We start from the raw sequence: 25,826 nt of genomic DNA on the forward strand, positions 1-25,826 counted from the left end.
TCTTATTGTTCTCCTATTTGCCAGCAAATACTAAATTGGGGGGAAAAAGCTTTGACATAAAGATATCCTAAACTACTTTATTTGTAATGTGCACTGTTAATCTTAGGAGGTTACTGTTCAGGTCCAAAAAATGTCACACATATTATTTCTATAGATTATTTACAGCAGATTTCTCTCTTCACCTATGTGGATTCCAGGAAGTGGATGCAATTTTTTTAGATTAATATGGAATGAATCATGATTCACTGGGGACCTGGTCCTGACAAAGCCCAGGGAGTATGAGCAATTCACAAAATTTAATGGTCTGTGATATACAAGTCGGTCTAAATGATCTAATGGTCCCTTCAACTGTAGGAATCTCTGACCTCACCTATGTCTGATTATTACACACTTGCCATGTGGCTGTCCGCAGAAGTAAATTCAATTTCTGTTTTACAGATGGGATGTGTGATCAAGTTAGCAACTCTCAACTGTGTTGGAAGGTAAGAATAGAAAATACTCTAAGTAATACAAAGCGGCTGTATCTAGGAAGGCTTAAAGTGACAGTGCATACATTTAAAAGGATATGTTAGAACACACTTTTCTAAAATAACAAAACACTTCAAAGCCTGACAAACTAACAGAAGAGTTTACACTAACTCTGAACTTTCCAGGGTTAACTGTGCTCGTGTTGAGAAAGAAAGAGAGAGAGAGAGAGAACATGAACGAGAACTACTTTGAATACAGTTGTATCCTGTAGTGTGAAGTGTGGTCATGCAATGCATCTGCACATCCAGACACAGGGACAAGGAATGTACACTACAGGTCTGGAGCACTGAGTAAATAAAAAGGAAATAACCTTCCTTGGCTCTTTTCCAGCTGTAAAGAAGCGCACTCATTTATTTCCTTGTTTTCAACCACTGGAGCTGGATGCACTGGAATGAGTCAATCAACAAACAACGATAGCAGCAGACAGCAAGCTTTGCTAACGAACGCAGAGAAAACTGCACACAGAATGAGATGAAGCAGAAGAGTTGTGAAACACTCAAGAGACATGCATTAAGCATGTAAGTCAGATCCTCAAAAGAACAGGAGAAGCAGAAAACCAAGAACTTACTTTATTTTATTTTTTTTAAACAATGTGGCAAGAATTATTTTTCCCTTCCATTCAATACCAGTTGGAGAAAATACATACATGAAGAACTTGACTTTAAAAACAGAAGAAGTTTAATCTTGATGTTTAAAAACAAATGGGATGGTATGGACAACGGTTTTTATTTTAAGCATATCCCAAGAGGAATAAAAAACTTGTCTTCTAGAAAGTGACATTAAAAAATTATGTGCTGAAATCCAGCATGTGATGAAAAAGAAATCCAGCATGTGATGAAAAAGAAGATCAAACTGCAGAAGAAATTTATCCCTCTCGAACCCTCAGGGAAACAAAATCCAAGAGATATCTAAGGTAAGACTTTCTGCACAGAAAACTTACAACAAACCAAATCTAGAAAATATTTAAACATATGGCTGTTTAAAGTGTCTGCTTGTGAGAAGGAAAAGCAAGCGTTAAGACTTCAGCAGAGTTTAGAGCTAGGGGAGGCTGCATTTCGTTAAAGTCTTGCTCAAGCCTTAAAGTGAGGGTTTTACTTGTCCTTCCCATTTAAATAATGGATAACTTTAAGATGTTGGAGTTCCATAATTGTCTCTGACTCTCTTGAGATGTAGTCATGAGTGTTTTACTGTTAGCTGCGCTCCGAGCTTCATCTGATAAACGAGGGACCGTAGCCATTAAAGAAATCTTCTATATCATTCACAACCATGGTCTGGGGGATGATAGCTCCTTGGGGAAACAGGATTCTTAACAGGAAAAATATAGGTACTGTACTCTGCCTACACACATGCTAATGTAGACTAGACTCTCAGAGGAGGAGTTGTACATACACAGCATAAGCATCAGTTTTTGCACTTTGTAAATAACAAATGATGCAATGTACATATTTTGTATGTAGGGGGAACCTTTCGGCATGCAAGTTCACACACCATATTTCCTGCTGTAGGAAGACACAAGAAGTTAAAAACTGTCGACTTCTCACAGCCATTGAATTCTCTCATAAACCCTTCTGAAACCTAAGCTTCTCTACAAGAGTAATCAGACCACTTGACCCTGCCAGCCAGAGTCAATACTTTCATTTTTAAGAGGTACGTGCATCCAGGAAGGAACGGAATACAAATTTAGGTCCAATGCTCTGGCATGGGAGCAGCATATCACAGCATCAGATGACCAGTTTACCTTACTGACCATGCTGGCCTTTCTTCAGGATCGTACCGGACCAGAGAGGAACAGCCAGCTGCTATACCTTCCAAAATGTCTGAGCAAAACACAATTCCTGAATACATCCTGCTGGGCACAAAGATGTCCTATCCCTTAAACGGGTATGGATCTGGCAATGGATCTTTGACACAGCTCTCAGTAACAGGAGAATTCAAACAGAACTACCTGAATGACGAACAGGGGAACAGACCACGGTGGGCAGCTCTGCTGATCCTAATGGTTATAATCCCCACCATCGGGGGGAATATACTTGTTATACTAGCTGTGTCCCTGGAGAAAAAGTTGCAATATGCCACAAATTATTTCCTAATGTCCTTGGCGGTGGCAGACTTGCTGGTTGGATTGTTTGTGATGCCGATTGCCCTTATCATCATACTGTTTGGTAAGTATTTCACTTTGTTCCTGCCATCCAGCTTCCAGAAGTGGAGCAAATGCTAACTATACTTTAAATAGGACAACTGCTTGTTTACTTCCCCCGCTTAATTGTGATAATGTTATTTTCTGTGAGCACCATCTGGATAAAAACACTTCTCAGTTCCCCCTACCTCTAATCATAAGATACCTTTTCTCAAGACACAAGCTTAAACAAATCTACTATGAACATCCTTTCCCTTGCCTCCCACACTTTCTCAGAGAAACTAACTCCTCCAAAGAATTTACACCTCTGAGGAGCAACAACAGATACCACACTCTGGGAAAAAGGTATAGGGTGAATTATTATTGGCAGTGCAATGTTGAACTTCCGCTCGTTAGCTATTATATTCATAATAGAAATTTTCTCTCTCAAAAATGCTAAGCAGTTTGGGATAGTTTCATTGGACTGAATAGCTTTTCATCACATCACAAGGAGTTGGTACCACTCAATGAGGACAATTTTCGGTATCATTTATATAACCCAGGTGCATGTTTCAGGCAATCTCTAGGATCACTGATGGCAACAATACTAAGGTGTCACTTGCAGGAAAACTGATTTTTCAACTGCCCTAGGGAAATGGCAAAACTCATAATGCACTCCAAAGAGAGATGGTCCATCTGTCCAGCTAGTCCAATGCCAGGCCATCTGCGCACCTGATGTAGGAGATCCAGGTTGCCATTTACTTTTGACTCATGAGGAATAAAACAGATTTTGATGAGATTATACACTGGGAGTTTTACATTTTCTTGTTTATTCCATAATGACTAACAAAAATGTATTCATATTTTCAGGGATCTAATATTTAAAATGCTGTATTTATACCTAATTTGGTAACAACTTTATGGGAAATTTTCTGAATGGTTTCTCTTTTGTTGTTGTTTAAAGTTGCTTACAAATTCTTTTTTAGCTGTAATTTTTTTTTGGTCATCTATTTGGCATATATTCAGATGTATAAGAGCTACAGCAATAGTCTGTATTTTTGCAAGTAAACCCCATGCAATACCCCCATGCTGGTAACTCAACCTTTGAGGTAAAGTGTAGCACTGACCCATAACTAATGATAGACAGCAGGAGTTCTGTGTTTTTATATTAAATCTCTAGGGGTTGCCCTGGGGATAGCAGACACAAATTTAACGTATTAAATGCATAGAGGCAATCAGCAGACCTACCTCTCCACAAACGACTGCTGTCAATTTGGTGACAATTTCTTTCAAGTCATAAAAATGCCTCACGGTTAGTTTCTCTATATAAAAGTGTTACTCAATATATAGAAGCAGCAAAGAGTCTTGTGGCACCTTATAGACTAACAGACGTTTGGGAGCATGAGCTTTCGTGGGTGAATACCCACTTCGTCGGATGCATGCAACATGCATCCGACGAAGTGGGTATTCATCCACGAAAGCTCATGCTCCCAAACGTCTGTTAGTCTATAAGGTGCCACAAGTCTCTTTGCTGCTTTTACAGATCCAGACTAACACGGCTACCCCTCTGATACTCAATATATGGAGATGTCAAACTGACTACAGAACAGTCAACACAGTAAGGATAAGGGGCATGTTCTTTTCAAAGCAACAGTTTCTAGAAAATGACAGCATAACTAGGATACAATTTTCTAATTGGGAAGGGAAAAAATCTGTCAAAATGTACACAAACTTCATGATCTTAATGTAACATTTTCATAGTTTTCCTTAAAAAAAAACCCCACTCAAATAAGACTAATCCCCTTTCCCAATACCTCATTTACAGAACAGAAGACAGTATAAGAAATACAGGCTGAAAGATGACACCTTAGAGAATCAGAAAATTATTAATAAATCATCATAAATAATCAGCCAAATCTGAATAGCAGCCAATACAATGAGAAGCTAAACTTTATCTTTCTGAATTTCACTAGTCTCCCAATAACCGAATATGCCTTTCTAATTTTCCTACTTTTTCTTTTACTGCTACTTAATCTCTCAATTAATCCGGAGCTAAAGCTGTTGTAACCAAGATTAAAACATGCTAGGAATCTTAATTTAGAATTCAACAAAAGCATCTTTCACATTGCAGGAAGTTTTAAAGAAAAAAGTAAAATTAAAAATAATTAAATAGGTGTGGTAAGGCCATGGCAGGCGTTTCACATAACTGACCAATGCTAAACATTGAAATTACTTCTATAAGATGTCTCCTTGGCAGCCAAATAGAAAAACATTTTGCCTCCTCAGCAGCTGGTGGAAGATGCTGAAGTATATATAGAAAGTTCAGAACAGGAGCAAAATGTTAGGGGCTGTTGGACTGGAACAAGATGATTAAGCTCATAACAAGACTACAGTATCTAAGGTTTGTTAACCAGATAACTATTTGAACAACAGAGAATAATCATTGACAGAGGCAGCCAATTAAAATCTACCCTTCATGTTTTCAGACAAGAACATTTTCATAATAGTGAAATAAGCATGTGCCAGCTATTGATATTGATTTGTCACTTGTATCTAATTATACGGCAGATATGTGGGGAAAGGTGTGAACTATTTAAATACAGCAGCATCAATCACTTTAATCTTTGCTGGTAACATACAACAGTATGTTTAAACTTAAAATCCACTAGAAAGACTGACTCCACTCAGCAAATACTTACAAAAGTTAACACTAATAAACTTAACTGTTCCAGTAATAGAGGCTCATTTTCCACATTTGACCTGTAACAGCTTCACTACTATAGTGGTGTTCTTAAATGAAATAATATAAACTTCAGAGTGAGTGACTGAACCGCATCTCAACACTGATTGAATGCATATGGTGGCTTTAATTTAAAAAAAAAAAAAAGCTTTAAAATGTCAGAATGTGTGAACTGTTCATTGTTTTTATTAACAGCTAAACTGTTTCCACTGCTTTCATTAAGAGGTAGTAAATTGAAGTGTGCTCGGAAAATTAGCCTTGTGTTGTCTCCATTAATAATATTTGAAACCACTGGTTCTAGCCCACGAAAGCTTATGCCCTCATAAATTTGTTAGTCTCGAAGGTGCCACAAGGACTCCTCGTGCGGGATAAGAGAATCATAGGGTTGCAAGAGACCGCAAGTGTCATCTAATCTAACCCCTGGCAAGATGCAGGATTTGTTGCGTAAAGATCTTCCTCTTTTCTATGAAGTTTGAGGCTAGAAGCTCAGTACCTGAGATTTTAGGGAGAGAGCTGGTTGAGAGTAAATAGTGATTTTCCTTAAAAAAAAACAACACACAGTATTCCTAGTGTTGATATTTTGTGCCCTGGAAATATATCCTTTAAATAAAATAAAAGGTCATGTTGATTTTCTGAGCAGTAAACTATTATAATGTAAGAAAACTGGGAATCTCAAGCTCTCTCGCGCCAGTTATAGTTAGGTTACATTGCAAATCATTCACCTTTCATTCATTTATGGGACTATAGTGAAGAGAGAAAGCAAACAATTGTGAAAAGGCTCTAGAAATATTACCAGAAGAAATCAGACCAACTTCATGGATGGCTGACTATTTTCAAAATCTGCAAGACTGAAGGAAACTAAAAAAGTTTCAGGACAATTTTAATAAAAAGCATCTTAGTTAACTATAAAATAAAGGTACTTTGGTAAATAACTTATCCCCAACTACAATTTTAGTTGTATTGATCAAGAAAATTGAATGTAACCATGCAAGCTGAATACAAAAGCCAATGAAGGCCCAGTCATCAAGTATTGTCATCAGGATAAACCCTACTTGAGAGGCTACACACGCAGTAACTTGTAAAATAAAGCCTGAGCTTACATGAATATGAAAAAAAGTCAAACTTCCACCTCAATAAAAAACCTTACATCAACAAAATGACTCATAATGAAATCCCTTACAGGCAACAAATTTCAATAGACTATAGAGCACATTACAACAAAGGTGAAAATAATAATTTCCAACACTTATATGAAGGACTTCTTAATCTCACTTGCATGAATATATAATTAGTGCCTTCTAATCATAAGCATTCAAAGAATGTTTCACTGGCTTAAATCAGGAGCAGCTCCTCTATACTGTATCTAGTTTTAAAGATTATCTTGAAAACTGATATTCCCTATAAAAGCTTTCCTCCTCATTTCAGTAAATTAAAGCCAGAAATTGTCTGTAAAAACCCATCGTTTATTCAAGAAAAAACCAAAAAAACCAACATTGGAGCTCCAAATCAGGAATATTTTATTAAGAAAAAACACAAGTAATTGGGACATTTAAAAATCTACATACCTTTTAAAAAAAAATCAACATTCCTATTACTAAGAGGCAGCATTACAGAATAAGTTTTAAACATACAACTAATTATTTGCCCCAGACAAAACAGACATTTGCAATGGGAGAAATCACTATTTAATATAATAATAATAATAATAATATATGGAGATATACCTATCTCATAGAACTGAAAGGGACCCCGAAAGGTCATCGAATCCAGTCCCCTGCCTTCACTAGCAGGACCAAGTACTGTCCCTCTCAGATTATTTTGCCCCCGATCCCTAAATGGCCCCCTCAAGGATTGAACTCACAAGCCTGGGTTTAGTAGGCCAATGCTAAACCACTGCGCTATCCCTCCCAAACTAAACCTAACCTGTTAAAAACTTTGCCTCCCTGCTCCATTATTTGACGTATTCGAGTTTTACTTCCAAACCAGATTTTATGAATATTTACACATAGGGACAATACGTTTATTCAACAGGTTGCTATAATGTTCAAGGATCAAAAACTGCTCTACAAGCATTTGAGGAAGGCTGTCTCTACTGTTTCCCCTCCCAATCCCCCAAGTTTCAGAAATATCTGAAATGACAATTCACAGATAGAAAACTCTACTATGTACCGGAAGATGTGGAGATCACGAAAACACAACTATTAAATATATTTTTGGAAGGCAGAGATGTACTTTGAACAAATATTTTTGTTCAAGACCTTCGTCTTACACATCTGCCAGTCTTGGTCAGGATTCTATAAAGTGCAATTTGCCCCAAAACAGGCAGAGAATCATGTAGGGGTTTTGTTTTATACACTAGGATTGTTTGCATGTATCTAATGTTACAAGATACAGAGGACAGAACCCGTGCCCACTGAGTTCAGTGATGGCAGGATCAGGTAACTGAAAGGGTCCTGTTGGCAGTGCCAGATTAGGAAGCAACATTAGCACCCAGAGTAACAAGACCAGCAAAGCAAAGAGGGCATAGCCAAACTCTCATTTGAGAGGTACTCACTGAGTGGTACTCAAACACACATTTCACAGCATTTATCTTTTATCATGCGTATTTACAAATAAATCAACAAGATTAGGGAATACAGCAAGAGATGCCATGTTATTAACGGCAAAGAATCCTGTGGCACCTTATAGACTAACAGACGTTTTGCAGCATGAGCTTTCGTGGGTGAATACCCACTTCTTCGGATGCAAGACTTGCATCCGAAGAAGTGGGTATTCACCCACGAAAGCTCATGCTGCAAAACGTCTGTTAGTCTATAAGGTGCCACAGGATTCTTTGCTGCTTCTACAGAACCAGACTAACACGGCTACCCCTCTGATACTTGACACCATGTTATTAACCTAGCACAGGGGTTCTCAATCAGGACTACACTTACTCCTGGGGGTACGCAGACGTCTTCCAGGGGTACATCAACTCATCTAGATAATTGCCTAGTTTTACAACAGGCTACATAGAAAGCACTAGTGAATTCAGTCCAAACTAAAAGTTTGTATGGACAAAATGAGAAAGTAAGCAATATTTCAGTAATGTGCTGTGACATTTTTGTAGTTCCATGTCTGATTTTTGTAAGTAAGTAGTTTTTCAGTGAGGTGAAACTTGGGGTATGCAAGACAAATCAGACTCATGAAAGAGGTACAGTAGTCTGGAAAGGTTGAGAGCCTTGATCATATCGAGCAATTCTTAATACAGAGCTACAGAAATGACCATGTTAAAATTGTAATTTTGTTTCAAACAAAGATTTAGGGTGACTATATCCCTTGTTTCTCATCAACTACTGTATTCAAAGACTCTCGAGTAATTTTTGATGGAAAAACCGTATCTTACACAAGTTCATAATATGAAAGGCTGTTACTCCTCTCCTCCCTGTTTTAAAGAAAAATATAAACCGAAAAAGGTTTCTACATTTACATTGTGGTCAGCAATTACTAAAAGCTTTGCAGATCTTGTAAAATTATACAAGGCTTCACTGCACACAAAAAACTTGAGTTCAGAACAAGGAAAGGACAGCTCCATTACCAAGCATTAAAAGATGTCTTTTGTACAGAACAGGTTAACTGAAAATGAAGAAAATCCATTTTACTGCAATGCACATGTCCCCTCTCTGCAAGGCTATCATCAAAGAGATACCATCTAAGGAGTACTGTATAAGGACTTTTGATAGGAAACACTGAATCATTCATTTGAAATTCAGCTATTAATGCCAACTGAACATCCTTTAGTATGCAAAATGTACACGTGTGCAGTTCACACCGCATCCTCAGAGCTGTGCTAACTTCACTTATTTAAGCCATAGAACAGTTCTTGCCTTTTTAGAGAGAAGCTCAACATTCCAAACATACCAAATTAATTGGTTGTTTTAACTACTTATTTTTTCTGGCATGCTGACTTACATAGTTGGTTGAATGACTACATTACAGGCCTTTGAGGCTAAAAAAGATACCTCTTACGGCCTAATGAAACTGTGCACAGAAAGATAAAAATGAATGTGTGTGTTGAATGCTCTAATAATGTATTTTTCCATATATCTGCATCGTACTTCATTAATCAACTTTAAATTATTTTCTGTAACTAAATTTCCACTCTGCCTGATACTCAGGAATCATGCAACTGAATATCAAGACTCATGGTTAGTTTATTCAAAAGTAGTTAATCTTCTGTTACGCCTGAGGTGCTATCCGTTATGCTTTTTCCGTTATACTATCACCTGGAGCTCACTGCTTTAGGAGAGATGCAGTTATATTCTCAGTCTCCATCCATTTCTCTCCTTGTCCAGAGGGCTAAGACTCAACATATACATCAGGGCAGACCAGCGTAATTTAGCCTGTTTCAGTGCAATTTCCCCATTCTCCCTTGCTTGAAATGCAAAGTCACTGCACCACCATGTCATTTCACCACAATAGTCACAGCGTGAAATCAAGCTTCAAATCTTAAACTGCTGCAACATTTCACTATTGATAAAATAACGGACTCAGTTACTAGATGAGTTCCTTTAACGTTCTCAGGACAGTCAGCCCTTGTTTATTCACAGCAGGGGGTTCAAAACTAAATAGGTTTAAAGCAAATCTGGCTTGTTAATGCACAAAAACCCATCATTCTACAAAGAGCTGATAATTTTCTTGTAGTACCTTAACTGCACCTACAAATCAATATGTTCATACCCATACAGAACACTAACGCGCCTTTTAAACTCAACAGCCACCCAGCAGCCGTGACTTGTGACACAAATCACTTGTAAGTGAGATCAATTAGTTTATGAAAAACCTCAAAAGAGCTTCATTAACACCCATTCAATGATGTTCAGTAGAGTAAATATTTATGAGATCTTCACTGGGGAAGACACAGCTCTCAAATACCAACCCTTTGGAAGGTGAAAACAATACAAAGTGAATGTCCTAATCCTGAACAGAAAGCAGCTGATGGACTATTTTACTTGTTACACAGATAACATTAAAGCAGATTAGCCTTAGTAAAAAATTACAACTTTTAAGACTGTGTGTAGAAGCCTGAACTATTGCTCTTGAAAATGATGTGAAGGGGAATCAGGCAATTTCTTTTGAATAAAAATAGGTATTCACTCACTGATGGCAGAGTCCTGCTGAGCTGTCACAGATGTGATGCAGTGACACAACAAACCCTTTCATTACAAAACTGTATGCACTAGAAAAACTGTTCAAGACATCCCCGATCCTGGAACTTAAGCCATGCCTCTGCATCGCTATGATAGACAAGTCACTGCTTATTTTCGAGATGGTACACATGAAATACAATACACGGTTTGTTATTAATCATGCTTATTACAATAGTATCTGGGGACCAACCAAGATCAGATCACCCTATTGGGCTAGGCCAGGGGTAGGCAACCTATGGCACGTGTGCCGAAGGCGGCACGCGAGCTGATTGTCAGTGGCACTCACACTGCCCGGGTCCTGGCCACTGGTCCGGGGGGCTCTGCATTTTAATTTAATTTTAAATGAAACTTCTAAAACATTTTAAAAACCTTATTTACTTTACATATATCAATAGTTTAGTTACATATTATAGACTTGTAGAAAGAGACCTTCTAAAAACATTAAAATGTATTACTGGCACGTGAAACCTTAAATTAGAGTGAATAAATGAAGGCTCGGCACAGCACTTCTGAAAGGTTGCCGACCCCTGGGCTAGGAATTGTACAAAGCTGTAGACCACGGTTGGGAAACTACAGCCCGTGGGCCACATCCGGCCCACAGGACCCTCCTGCCCAGCTCCTGAGCTCCTGGCCCAGGAGGCTAGCCCCCCCGCCCCCGCAGCCTCAGCTCACTGCGCCACCAGCGCAATGTTCTGGGCAGCCGGGCAGTGCAGCTGCAGAGCCGCGGCCTGACCCGGTGCTCTGGGTGGCACAGCTGTAGCACCGCCGGCTACCGGTGCTCCAGGCAGCGCAGTAAAAGGGCAGAGGAGTTTGGGGGGGTGGTTGGGAGCGGGGGTGTGGATAGGGGACGGGGCGGTCAGAGGGCAGGGAACAGGGGTGACTGAATGAGAGCAGGAGAAGGGGGGTTGGTGGGGATGGGAAAGAGATATAATATACAAGACATCAATGTGATGGCAGCAAGCATTAGTTCTACCATTTTCCGCAGGGGAATTTGGTGGGGAATCGTATGAGGGATTAGCTAAAGAGAAAAACAAGGGAAGGAAGAAAGGAGAGGAGAGAAAGGTCTGAGGGCAGGTATGGAGTGAGGTATTGTTCCAAAGAGTTTATTAAGACACTTCTATAACATGTATGAAGGAAAAAATGCACACTGAACATTCAAAGGACATTAGAAATGAACCTAATAGCTTTCCTGTTCTCTTTCAGATAACGCATGGCCGCTTCCACCTGACTTGTGCCCTGTCTGGCTATTTCTTGATGTCCTCTTTTCCACAGCCTCCATTATGCATCTCTGCGCCATCTCACTGGACCGTTACGTTGCCATAAAAAAGCCAATCCAGGCCAGCCAATACAACTCGCGGGCTACAGCTCTCATCAAAATAACTGTGGTGTGGCTCATTTCAATAGGTACGTGGGGCTTCTGAGGCTGGGAAGGGGAGAGAAACCCTTTCACAGCTAAATCATTAGTTCAAAACTGGGGCAAGACTGCAAATGGCAAAGTACTAGCGGATGGCAGCCTATATCAAATAAGCTGATCTTGGCCCATTTCCTAGTGAGCATGTGGCTATGTCCCAAAATCCATTTAACAGGTACTAGCTGGCAGACTTATTGGAGAGGTTAAGGACTGAATAGGAATGAAGTTCAAAGATTTTTTTCCACCCATAGAAGGATGCAACACACTAAGGGGCAGCATGAGGTGGATTGCATTGCAGCTGCTTGCGTTGTATCTTTTCTAGAGAAGCAAGACTTTAGGTTCCAGTGCCATTAATTTGACGCCTATCAGTAACAGATTTGATTTTAAGCCCTGAATCAGTTGCTGTTGAAGTTGCTGCCTCACTTAAAACTACCCAAAGGGAAAAAACTGGACAACAGGGTTGAGAATTTTGTTTTAACGCTGTCCAGAAAGAGGGATAACTGTCAAAATTTCATCTTTCAATCACTGATTCAAATAAGTGAGCTGTGCCAGTAACATTCATTTCAGAAATTAAGGTGTGCTGCCAAGATACAAAAAGTCAAAGTGTTTCAAAAAAAAAATCAATGTATAAGTGAAGTGCAAAATGTAATGGTTTACATCAGTGGTTCTCAACCAGGGGTGCGGGGCCCCCCGGGGGGGCCGTGAGCAGGTTTAAGGGGTGTTGCCAAACAGGACCAGTGTTAGACTTGCTGAAGCCCAAGGGCAGAAAGCTGAAGCCCCACTGCTCAGAGCCCTGCCACCCAGGGCTGAAGCAGAAGCCTGAGAAACTTAGCTTCTTGGTGCCCCCTGTGGTTTGGGGACCCGGGCAGTTGCCCTGCTGGCTACCCCTTAATGCCGGCCCTGGCTTTTATATGCAGAAAACCAGATGTTGTGGCACAGGTGGGCTGAGTTTTTATAGCCCGTCAGGGGGCCTCAGAAAGAAAAAGGTTGAGAACCCCAGGTTTATATTCCACTTCTAAGTGTTTTCTGAACTCTTTGCATATGGCATATTGCCCGTCTTTAATACGTTTGTGCACAAAATGAAATTTCAGACATCATCAGATTCAGAGATCAGAGAAGCTAATCCAAACAACTCATTTGCAACGCCGGTAAGATACAGAAGCAGTGCTAGAAAAGCAAATAATGCCACACAGAACAAGCAATACCCTGCCAAGAGCATAAACAGTTTTCTCTGGGTAACTTAGGCTACTGACACAGCATAGGTGAAAAGAATTTATATCTATGCTCTTGACCTACGTATGTACCCCTAACAACAGGAACTCCCAATATGAATACATTTAGAGCAATACTTTGATGACTGGAGAAAAGATTTCTCTCTATTTTAACATGAGAAGGGAAATTCCTGTAGAGGCAGGATACTTAGAAGCTGACCTTTTAATATCTGATTTACTTGTATTAATCAGTACTGTACTTCTTCCTTTCTTCTTATCTATCATAAAAAGTACTCAACGGCTGAGCCATGGCTTCTTGACTCAAAGGTTAATTTGATTCAGTCTTTGTTTTAAATCTTTGCTGTTTCCAAAGGTGTGTCTGTTATTACGGAAGGGATCAAGTGACTGAAGGCTAGGTCATTTCACAGCTTTCGACCAACACCACTAAGAAGGCTGGGGAATGCAGAAGTACAGTAAATCCCCAGATCTTACTGAAAGGTGTTGGAATGAGTAGCACGAACAACCTTCATCAAACAGACAGGAACCTGTTTTTGTCATCAGATAGACCTTTACCAACAGAAATGCTGTCTGTAATTTCAGTTATAGAAAGTTCATTTAAGACAAGCCCTCAGAGGTATGTTTTTTTTAAAAACAGTTAAAACAATAAAGCTTCATTTAAAGACTCTAAATAGCCAAGAGACTTTAAACAACAAATCTATACTGAGCACACGTGGCATCTCTTTAACCACTTGTATATTCAAGATAATCAACTCGAGTGAAAGGCTGCTGGATGACTGAGTCTGAACACTTGATGTGCTTCAAGATGAAAGAGTCAAATTGTGTCTATTTTCTGGATCAGGTCTTCAGAAACCCCAAAAATTACATTCAGGAAGGGTAGGAGATAGAAGGAAAAATGTTACTTCAGTATTGCAACTGTTTCAGGGTTTAATTTAATATTAAGGTCTACCCGGATTCCTGAATTGTTTAAGTTTTGGGGTCACCCTCAGTTAAAGAAGGCAAGCTTTTAATATTCAGCTGGCTGAATTTATTAAAGTTCTATTTACCGAAATCTCCAGCTAATATTCTTAACTACAGATACTGCTTGCTCACTTGTTCAGCGTAGCTCTCTCAAATCATGCCCCCTTAGGCACTCTGAAGCTGCAAAACCAAGTGAGAGATTGAAGATGATGACAAGCTGAACTATTTCTGTTTTACTTCTGTAGGCATTGCCATTCCAATCCCGATCAGAGGTATAGAGGACGGAGACGGCAGCTCTACAAACATCACATGTGCCCTGACACCCGATCGTTTTCGTGACTTCATCCTATACGGGTCGCTAGCTGCATTCTTTGTTCCGCTTGCAATTATGATAGTCACTTACTTTCTGACCATACAAGTGCTTCGTAAGAAGGCCTACTTGATCAACAAGCCACCTCAGCGCCTAACCTGGTCCACCGTGTCTACAGTATTCCAACGGGATATAACACCCGGCTCATCACCTGAAAAGGTGGCCATGTTAGATGGCTCCAGAAAGGACAAGGTTATGCCCAGCACAAATGAAGAGATATTCATACGCAGAATGTCCACTGCTGGAAAGAAGTCTGTGCAGACCATCAGCAATGAACAAAGGGCCTCAAAAGTCCTGGGGATTGTATTTTTTCTTTTCTTGTTGATGTGGTGCCCATTCTTTATAACAAACATAACTTCAGTTCTGTGTGACTCCTGTAGCCAGGAAGTTATTCAAAGGCTCATGGAGATATTTGTTTGGATAGGATATGTATCTTCAGGAGTGAACCCTCTAGTCTACACGCTCTTCAACAAGACATTCAGGGAGGCATTTGGCAGGTACATCACCTGCAATTATCGGACCGCAAAGCCAATGAAGGCTCTTCGGAAATGCTCTAGCAGGATGTCCTTCAGAAATTCAATGGCAGAAAACTCCAAACTCTTTATGATGCATGGGATGCGAAATGGGATTAGTCCCGTTATGTACCAGAGCCCAATGAGGCTTCACAGTTCACCAATCCAATCATCGTCAGCCATTCTATTGGACACATTGCTGCTCACAGAGAATGAAGTTGATAAAACAGAAGAACAAGTGAGCTACGTATAATGGAATGAAAACCATGTCCACAACTAATTATACAACTACGTATTGTATGTAAATATGCTATACGAGGATATAAATATTGTCTTCTGTTATTTATAACAAGTAAAATCTTACTGAAGCTATATTATATTAATTCATCTCCTCTAAAACTATGGTTCCTTTATCTAGGATCTCCTCTACTTTACCAATTTAAACTCAAATATCCCACTGAAGTAATAGCAATTTCATTCAGTTCTAAATAGTGAATATCAGAGCACTGTAGTTTAGAAGTGGAGGGGTGTAAATAAAAGAAGTTAAGGCAACTCTTGAGTGTGTGACTCTAGTTTTCCATTATCTCCAGCCTTTTCAAAGTACATTTCTCTGAAGACTCACTTGTATATAAACACTACTTTAATGCTCTCCTTGATCTTATACTCATACAGGCTGGTATTCTGCTCAAGACAGAAGGGATGAAACAACCAAGTGCACACATGCTTGTTGAAATGCCAAGGGTTTGATTTAAACATGTGTAGAGTATACAGAACATATGACTTTAGGATAGCACACAAGGGATCAGTACAGCTTTTTATTGGATACTCTGTTGATTCTGTGTATCAAACTATGAGGTAACACTGTTCCAACAGCAGTAACCCACACTTGATTTCCTACTCACTCCCTTGCCCATTCTCCAGGGAGCAACCCTGTCCTTGCCAGTACAATGAGATGGAAATTCCACATGCTGAAATCGCCCCCATGTGTTGTTTTCTGCATAGGGGAAAATCTCTTACCTTATTGAATTCTTTTTCCCCACTGCGGCTCTCACACATGGGCTTGTTATTTTCAGGTTACTCATGAACATTGAGCTGTTAGTTTATTTTACCGGAAGAAAAGCGGAGGCATTTATTTTAGTAAGAAGGATTGCATGGCACTTTTCTACTTTATGTGAGCAACAGGAGATCAAGAATCTGAGAACATCTCTTACAGTTACCTCAGTTTTAACTAATTTAATAGGTCAAATTATCTTTTTTGCTCACTGTTAATTAATTAAATCCTCTTCCCTGGCCCAATATTTACACAGTCACCAAATGAAAAGATAGAGAAGCCTTTTGCCACATACACTGGAAAGTGCTGATGGGGATCCTTTTAAACGCTATGCATGAAATCCTAGCATCCATGAAGGCGATGAAGATCTGCCACTGGCTTCATGATGCCAAGATTTCAGTCTGAAAACACAAGATATACCAAACTTATTCTAGATTTTTGCTAAAATTTGCCCATCAGGAATTTCATTGCCTTAACTGGTGTCAGATAGCCTTGGGACAAGCTGACGTCGAACGATATAATTGAAATCAACATTGATCAGTTCCAACTACTAGATCAGGCAGGGTTCTTTTCAATGGGCGGAGAAGAGGAGTAGAATCAAGATTCAACCCATACTTGGCCATCTATGCCTTCCCAGTCTCACAGAATGCCTAAAATATTTTCAGAATGTTAAACAAGTTATGCAAGCTAATTTGTAACTCTGTCACTCATCTCTGATGTAAATATTTATTTTACAATACTGCCATACAAACAAGCAAGATTTACCTACTGTCTAACGATGGTTAGGGTTTCCTGAAAATCCAGTATTTTGGGGGCTTCAGCCTTCACCGCCTCAGATAAAGTTTGTGAAACTGCAGTCTGCTAAGAAAGCATGTTTTAAAATGGTTTGTACCAAGAGAGCAGATAACAGTAACTTGGTAACCAAACTAAGAGTAATTAATAATGCTGATAACTTCGGCCCTGACCAGCTACAGGTATCTTCAGATTCTATCCTGGGTTTTTTGTTTGTTTGTTTGTTTGTTTTAAAGAGCAGGAAGAAGAGGCGTTTTTAAAATTAAGATCCAACAGGTACAGGGAACTATGAAACCTAGAACTAGTAAAGCAGTCTTTCCTCTCTCTGGAACGTGATCCAACCACAGCCTCTTCCTTCAGCTTTGATGCAGTTATTGCTTTCAGCCTCATACCCCAGGGTGCACCAGTGTGCATTAATGATGATTTCATATGTTTGTGAGTGCATTATTACCAGGGAACTAAAGCAGGGGGAAACTCGAGGCAATTAGACCTTTAATGCCTTAATTTATCAAAAAGGAGAGAGCAATAATGTTACTTTGTATTTCTACAGCAACTGTCTTCAGAGGATGGCAACACCCTTTAAAACAGGGATGAAGTCTTGTAGGAACAGGAAATTAGGGAGGGCTAGCTCAGTGGTTTGAGCATTGGCCTGCTAAACCCAGGGTTGTGAGTTCAATCCTCGAGGAGGCCACTTAGGGATCTGGGGCAAAAATTGGTCCTGCTAGTGAAGGCAGGGGGCTGGACTTGATGACCTTTCAAGGTCCCTTCCAGTTCTAGGAGATTGGTATATCTCCAATTATTACCTTTAGGGAGCTGAAAGCAAGTGACTTTCTTAAAAACAGAGTGAGTCAGTGGCAGAGTATGAAAGAAAACCCCAAACCCTCCTGAATTCCAGCATCCTGCTTGAATGACTGAGCCTTGCCTAGACAAGGGAAGATAGCAATGGTGGGATTTTTATTTTTTTTGGCATAATGCCAGTTTAGCTCCTTCAGAGTAGCACACACTGGGAGCACTAATGAAATTGGACAACTTGGTGGTGTTTTAGGGCTCATTCCTACACCCTTTCAAGACAGTGGGAGTGTTGCCATCGACTTCCATGGGTGCAGGAACAGGCCCCTCGGATCTTACCAACGTGATGCTGTTCTGATCCGGTTCAGATGACATGGAGTTTAAAATGGTGTCAGCAGCCAGTAGCCTACCTACACTACGGCTCCCAAAGCTGATCCCAACAAAGGACCTACCAGGACATTTCCACATCAGCTAGACCTGTACGTTAATGCACCTCAACTGAATTAGAAAGAATTACAGACTCTTAATTAGAATTAAAGAATCAGAAAGAATTTACATCCAACAACTTTCTGCAGTCTTTGCAACACAGTCATCAATGACACAAATCTACAAATATGTGCTGCTAAAGGAAAGGGAGTCCCTTTATCTCTCCCAACAAGCTGTAAAAACCTAACGCAATGGCAGATCCTGGGGCTCAAAAACTTCTGACAGTTCCAGATGATTACATCACTGTTTCTTCTTGGGAAGGAAATCATATTTCCCAAAGCTATTTTAATTCTTACAGTCTGCAGTCACTTATCTCTTCACAGTTTTCATTTATAATCTGTATCAGCTTCAGCACAAAGCTCCCCCGCCCCTTCTTTAAGCCTTTAAAGCTCCTTTTTAAAGCTAATAAAGCCTATGCAGCAAAATTATTTGTTTATCTGCAGAATGGAAAGCACTAAAGATAACATGTGCTTCCCGATACATTTTACATAAAAGAGAACCTGAAGTAACAAGACCAGAGAATTCCAGGAAAGGGATTAAAAACGTGTTTCGTTGGTAGTTATATTTTTCCTCTCCCCCCGCACCTCATTAAGCATTGAAAAAATAATCCAACATTAGAATCCTTTTCTACTGGTCAAAATTTCTGCTTGATACCTCTGTCATCAGAAAGCCCAGTAGTAATGGGTTGTTACAGCTGTGAATAGCAGCCAAACTTTAAGGGAGAACAACTGATAATCGAAAACCTCAATTCCATCTGCATCATCTTAAACTAAATTTTTCTTCTAAAAATATTTTGAAGATCAACAAAAATATTCAACCAACTTCAGGTATATACCTAATGGAAAATACTGCACATTATCGCCCAACTTATAAGGAGGATGCTCTGAAACCACACTGGAGTACAAATGTGTTCAAATTCCTATTTGCAGTGTTCTGGTAGCTGTGGTAGTCGCAGGATATTAGAGACACAATGTAAGTGAGGTAATGTCTTTTATAGGACCACCTTCTGCTGGTGAGAGAGAGAGCTTTCGAGCTAGACAGAGCTCCTCTTTGGGTCAAATTCATAGGTGGTCTGATCACAGCAGACCAGTAAATGCGCTAGAACGATTTGCAATCAAAGAAATATCAACCTTCGTGAAGGGGGAATATTTAAGATGACAAACTAACCCAGCACACAGTTCACTTTGGATTGTCTAAGCACCATACCCGTAATAGTGCCAAGAGACTACATTTCTGAGGAGCAGAGCATGGGTTCATACAAATTAGCAAGTCATAAAAAAACAGTCATATGGCAGACAATTGCATCCATCCTCATGCTGAACGTGTGTATCAGGTAAAATTACTCTTCAGAAACTGTTCTAGATTGAAAAACAAAACAACAACAAACAGCTCTCTAATGTGCTTCTGATGAAAGCTACTGGATGCCTAAGGAAAGCAAGTGGTTTATTCATTCACCTACCCACCCTGTCTTGGGAAGGAAAAGCAGTACTGGCAATGAAAGGATACAGCAAAAGCACAGGCAGCAGTGATAGAAGTTTCTCCTCTCACTCCACCAACCAACTCAGCTGTGGCCTAGGATGGAGCACCCTGAAGGAGCGAAAGGTAATTTAGCTCATCAGCTGCCTCAGCAACAACTTTGGTAGAGTCGACAGTCTGTCATAAGAATCCCAAGTCAAAATCCAGTTTGCGTCCTCGTCCTAGTGTATCCCACAGGGTGACTTCTGTGAGAGTAACAGCAGAAAACAGCCCCTGAACAGGCTTTCATGAGCAACTGCCTCACCCAAGCAAACACTGTGACGGAGCGATTCTGGCGGGACCCAACTGAGAGTGCCAAATCAGGACCAATTGCTCAAACAGGGCAGTCACAGCCCTAGGCTGGGGTTTTTCCACCTCTAAGGCAAACCAAACCAGCCAGACAAAAAGGACTTTGGTCTCACCCCACTGGCTAACCACAAGTCACACAAGCAATTTCCTTAGACACTCCAGTCTCCCAGCATCACCACCAGTGCACTCGTCCTGGGGATGAATGGTTATGAAAACCAACACCCCAATAAAAGAAAAAGGTTCCCTCGATCCCAAAGGACCAAGCCCCAGACCCAGGTCAATATACACATCAGATCTTACCCACAAATCACGCTGTTGCCAATCCTTTAGAATCTAAAATCTAAAGGTTTATTTACAAAGGGAAAAAGGTAGAGATGAGAGGTAGAATTGGTTAAATGGAATCAATTACATACAGTAATGGCAAAGTTCTTAGTTTAGGCTTGCAGCAGAGATGGAGTAAACTGCAGGTTCAAATTGAGTCTCTGGAACATCCCCCGCTGGGATGGGTCATTCAGTCCCTTGTGTAGAGCTTCAGTTTGTAGCAAAATCCCTCCAGAGGTCAGAAGCAGGATTGAAGACAAGATGGAGATGAAGCATCAGCCTTATATAGGCCTTTCCAGGTGTAAGAATCTCTTTGTCTTCACTGTGGAAATTTACAGCAAGATGGAGCCTGGAGTCACATGGGCCAGTCCCTGCATACTTTGCTGAGTCACAAGGCGTGTCTGCCTTCTCTCCATGGGTCCATTGTGTCCTAAATGGTCCTTAATGGGCCATCAAACAGGCTAGGCAGAGCTAACACCAGCTTGTCTGGGAGGCTTCCCCCAGAAGCACAGCACAAACTTGAAATACAGACAGCATAGAGCCAACATTCATAACTTCAACTAAAAATGATACAGACATATAGACAGCATAATTATAATCAGCAACCCAGAACCTGGTCTTAGACACCTTATATGACCCCCTTTACTTAGGATTTGGTGCCACTACAGGACCTTGGTTGCAACCCATGTTCTATATGGTCCCCATTTATATCAATAACGTCACACCCCCAACGCAAAATTGATGCAGGAAGGGATGACAAAACATCGCTGACTGCATCCCAAGAGCCCCCTTTCCTTGGGTCTGTCTCACTACAGCTAGTGTTGGGCTAGAGGCCGTACCAGTGTATAACCGAAATGGTTTATCAAAGTCATGTTCAATAACATGAATGAATCTTTTTACAAACTTAAGGTATAACTTGGTTAGCTTTTGCAGCATGGTTCCTGTATGTTTCAGGTGATCTTGCCAAGAGCTAAAGAAAACAGCTACTTTATCCATACCAGCTTTGGCCAATGTTTTGAACCCAATTAACATTAAACCCATGTAGATATTGATGTTGTTCATAGTACAGGACTTTCGGCATTTAGCCATGAACGCAATATGGTAGTGTGCCTCAGTTTCCCCTTTCATACAGCACATCAGGTCTGGAATGTATTTTCCCCTGTGAACAGTTCCAACACTGTTTACAGGCATTAACTGTGAAACATCTGTATAGCAAGGCCCTTTAACATAAAGTGTGTTTTCATGTATTCCTTTCAACATGTTCAAGGGATTTTCCAAAAGATTAGGCACATTATACATTGTTACAGTTAGCATTAGCAATAACAACAAATTGATTGCAAGTGTCCATCTACAAACATGTTTGTCATGCCACATCCTTGGCTCAATACCATTGGAGTTTGGGCCTTTTAGGGTTAACCTGTGGGTTCCCTTTGCAAAATTCAGTCTTCTCTTTCCTTCTTGTCCTTTAGGATTAAACCCTGATTTCTCTTGCTTAACAGAGATCACTGCCTGATGGGGTGGGCCCTCTGTGCTAACAGCTATTAGCAAGTCTTTCTTCTCCCTGCCAGCCAAGTAATTCGCATCAACACAGACACTAGCTTTTAACTTCTTAGCTGCTATGGATTCCACGGCTGGACTTTGTCTAACAGAGATACCACACAAATCCCAAGAGTCTGAGGGTGAGAGCTGGCTTGCTCTCCCCTGCCTCCTCAAGCATTCAGCCATAAAACTGTTCTGCTTTGAAAAACCAGTAACTGAATCTGTCCTCAGATCCTGAAGCACAGACTGCTCACTTACCGATTCAGCATGGAGACATTCCTGTCCCAACAGCATTGTCTCCCCAACAAGCTGGCTACACACAGCCAGGTGGTTATAGGGCTGCTCAACTTCCTTAACAGCTTCTACTCCACCTGAGACCTTTTCAAAGCTGCCCACACTGGATCTCTCAAAAGGAAAGTCAGTGGATCCATTCACAACAGAAAATTTCTGGCTGTTAGGAACTGAAACTTTCTTGATTAAATCACTTTTACACCCTTCAGTTGCAGTAAACTGCTTGCACAGGCTACCATGGGGATTCCTTTCCCTAGGAGCTTCTCTAAGCAGCAATTCACCCCTCTCAGAAATTCTGCCCTTCCCCTCTTCACCTAGGGCTTGCTCTAAAGGAACACTTCCCTGAGCAACCACAGATGCTACAGACTTTCTAGATAACAGGTCAGAAGCAGTCTCCTTCCCTTGGCCATGAACAAGTTCAGGAATCTTTTCCTTCTTGCTACAAGTTGTCAAACTGTCAGTCGGTAACACAATTAAATCACCTTTATGCTCTCCTTGTGCCCTGGCTAGGGTATCACCCTGATCAGACAGAGTTGCTACACCCTTTTCCAACCACACATTAGCAACTGGCAAACTACAAGCACCAGAACTGTCTGGTCTTTGGGACCTTGCTAAGACACTAACTGGATGCAACCTAGTCACAGTGCCATTCTCCCCAGCAGACACAAACTCCGGACTATTCCCTTCCTGGGCTTTAGCTGTATTTACAACCAACTCCGAGACAACTGAATCACCCTCAACCATCACAGGCTGACAGGCACCTTCTGTTTGCTCCACAGACACAGAAGAGTCGGAGACACATTCTCCTTTACCAGACACACAGCTTGGGATCTCATTTCCCTTGTCCCAGCACACAGGGCTGTTCACAGACAACTGCTTGGAGACCGAGGTAGCTCCCTTCATAGGCAAGTCAATACCCCTGACAGAGACAGGCACATTCCCTTCACTGTCACATTTCTCCACACAGGAAACAGGTAAGGGATATGGACACTCATCTTCCACTATCCCTCCCTTCCCAAACTGCTGATTAGACAAAGCCATCAGCTCACAAGGCTGCCTAGGCTCCTCCAAACTTTCCCTACCAGGCACATTGCCTCTCCCAATAGATAAGCTGCTGCTTTTTTCACTACACTGAGCTACTTTTAGCAAATCACAGTTACCCATTTCAGGTTTACTTCTACAAGCTGCACTAGCCACCAATGCATTACTCATTACAAATTTACCCTCTCCTTCCTCAGTTAGGGCTTTAACCTGACCATCTACTTTAATCTGCTCCTGAGAAACATTTTCCTCATCCATGAGATCTTTCTGCTCTTGATCTAACTTCAGATTGACTTCTGAGACATGAGACAGACATTCAGAAACTTCATTCCCAGACAAGCTGCTTTTTTGCACAGACAAACCTTTGGAGCAACCCACCTCAGGCAAATCATTGCTCACAATAGACACAGGTTTAAGATTATTCCTCTCCTGTGACTGGCTACCTGGATTGAACAAAGCTTCAACATTTTCCCCAATTAAAAGATCTTTAGGCAATAACTTCCTGACGCCAGCTATCACTTCATGCTGAGCCCCATTCCACTCAAGGTGGATTCTGGCTAAAGGCACATGGACAGTAAACTCACAGAGGATCACAACATTCACACTCTGATTCGGTAAATAATCTTCCTCTTTGACCAGATCTGCTTTAACAAGAGTGATGTTAGAAGCCATAATTTGCCCTAAACAGCTTTTACCATTGACTTTTACACACTCTATGAATTTTCCATTACCATTCCCATCCATAGCACTGGCACAATTTATGGGGCCACCCCCTACTGAACACACAGTAACAGCATTGACATAAAAGGTGGCATTGTTGGGGTACATTTGGTTACCCCCAGACAACTGCTCAGATTTATACAACATACCAACATTGTTACAAACTGGACTTTCAAGAGGATACAGTCTCTGCTGTTCTTCCATTGCTTTTTTGACTTGGATTTGGAGTCTAGCTATCTCCTGTTGCATCTGTTGAGTTTTCTCCTCAGCAGCCAGCAGCTCCAGACACCTCTTACGAGCTTTTTCTTCTCTCTTAGCAACTTCTTTCTTTCTCTCATCAGCCTCTTTCTCCATTCGAATTTCTGCCAGTTCTTGCTCATAATCAAACTGCAGGCTGTCTCTCAAGGCTTGCAGTTTCCTTGCTTTTCCTGATGCTTTCTGCCTCATGGTCACTGATCTTTAACCAACCAAACTCTCAATCCCAAAGTTAAAATTTGGATAGCGTGGGGCTCTGACCCAAAGCTTAATTGACCTGGTTCTGTGGATCCAAGCACGACTACGCCACTGTGACGGAGCGATTCTGGCGGGACCCAACTGAGAGTGCCAAATCAGGACCAATTGCTCAAACAGGGCAGTCACAGCCCTAGGCTGGGGTTTTTCCACCTCTAAGGCAAACCAAACCAGCCAGACAAAAAGGACTTTGGTCTCACCCCACTGGCTAACCACAAGTCACACAAGCAATTTCCTTAGACACTCCAGTCTCCCAGCATCACCACCAGTGCACTCGTCCTGGGGATGAATGGTTATGAAAACCAACACCAATAAAAGAAAAAGGTTCCCTCGATCCCAAAGGACCAAGCCCCAGACCCAGGTCAATATACACATCAGATCTTACCCACAAATCACGCTGTTGCCAATCCTTTAGAATCTAAAATCTAAAGGTTTATTTACAAAGGGAAAAAGGTAGAGATGAGAGGTAGAATTGGTTAAATGGAATCAATTACATACAGTAATGGCAAAGTTCTTAGTTTAGGCTTGCAGCAGAGATGGAGTAAACTGCAGGTTCAAATTGAGTCTCTGGAACATCCCCCGCTGGGATGGGTCATTCAGTCCCTTGTGTAGAGCTTCAGTTTGTAGCAAAATCCCTCCAGAGGTCAGAAGCAGGATTGAAGACAAGATGGAGATGAAGCATCAGCCTTATATAGGCCTTTCCAGGTGTAAGAATCTCTTTGTCTTCACTGTGGAAATTTACAGCAAGATGGAGACAGCAAGACAGCATAGATCAAACAATCATAACTTCAACTAAAAATGATACAGACATATAGACAGCATAATTATAATCAGCAACCCAGAACCTGGTCTTAGACACCTTATATGACCCCCTTTACTTAGGATTTGGTGCCACTACAGGACCTTGGTTGCAACCCATGTTCTATATGGTCCCCATTTATATCAATAACGTCACAAACACGTATTTCACCAAACCCTCTTTCATCCAGCAAGTAGTCATCTAAATTTAATTGGCAAGGTCTATGTACATCAATAGAAACTCCCATCAGCCTGTCCCAGTTACCCAATTTAGACACTGAGCAAGGATACCTCAGTTAGGGTGACCAGATGTCCTGATTTTATAGGGACAGTCCCGATTTTTGGGGCTTTTTCTTATATAGGCTCCTATTACCCCCCACCCCCGTCCCGATTTTTCACACTTGCTATCTGATCACTCTAACCTCAGTCATGTCACAATCCATATCCAGGAAGAGAGTGCGTAAGACTAGATTTTAACCTCAAAATCCAAAAAGGAAAACCAGGCTAGTTAGAGAAGAGCATGCTTCTATGTAGAGATAAACATCTTGGTGCGAGGACAATTCACAACAGGGTCTGTCTTCACTGCAATGAAAAACCCATGGCTGGCCCATG

General features: G+C 40.9%; 2 protein-coding genes across 3 annotated transcripts in view; one reads left to right on the forward strand and one right to left on the reverse strand.

Annotated features, from left to right (window-relative positions):
• PSMD1 (proteasome 26S subunit, non-ATPase 1) overlaps window positions 1–25,826 on the reverse strand; it is a 129,196-nt gene that overhangs the window by 60,010 nt on the left and 43,360 nt on the right. The gene's annotated exons all lie outside the window — the stretch shown is intronic.
• HTR2B (5-hydroxytryptamine receptor 2B) lies at window positions 734–15,596 on the forward strand. The gene is made up of 4 exons (XM_045030086.1): window positions 734–1,441; window positions 1,986–2,690; window positions 11,774–11,974; window positions 14,416–15,596. Exons 2-4 carry the CDS (start codon window positions 2,342–2,344, stop codon window positions 15,303–15,305), a joined length of 1,440 nt encoding a protein of 479 aa, XP_044886021.1. The 5' UTR covers window positions 734–1,441; window positions 1,986–2,341; the 3' UTR covers window positions 15,306–15,596.

The sequence above is a fragment of the Mauremys mutica genome, chromosome 9, assembly GCF_020497125.1.
Source record: "Mauremys mutica isolate MM-2020 ecotype Southern chromosome 9, ASM2049712v1, whole genome shotgun sequence".
Classification (NCBI taxonomy): domain Eukaryota; kingdom Metazoa; phylum Chordata; order Testudines; family Geoemydidae; genus Mauremys; species Mauremys mutica.

Excerpts from the sequence above, each read along its gene's own strand:
- HTR2B (XM_045030086.1), top strand. The coding sequence starts at position 2,342 with ATGTCTGAGCAAAACACAATTCCTGAATACATCCTGCTGGGCACAAAG. Across the intron at positions 2,691-11,773 it reads CCTTATCATCATACTGTTTG|ATAACGCATGGCCGCTTCCA; the intron begins GTAAGTATTTCA and ends GTTCTCTTTCAG. Across the intron at positions 11,975-14,415 it reads GGTGTGGCTCATTTCAATAG|GCATTGCCATTCCAATCCCG; the intron begins GTACGTGGGGCT and ends TTACTTCTGTAG.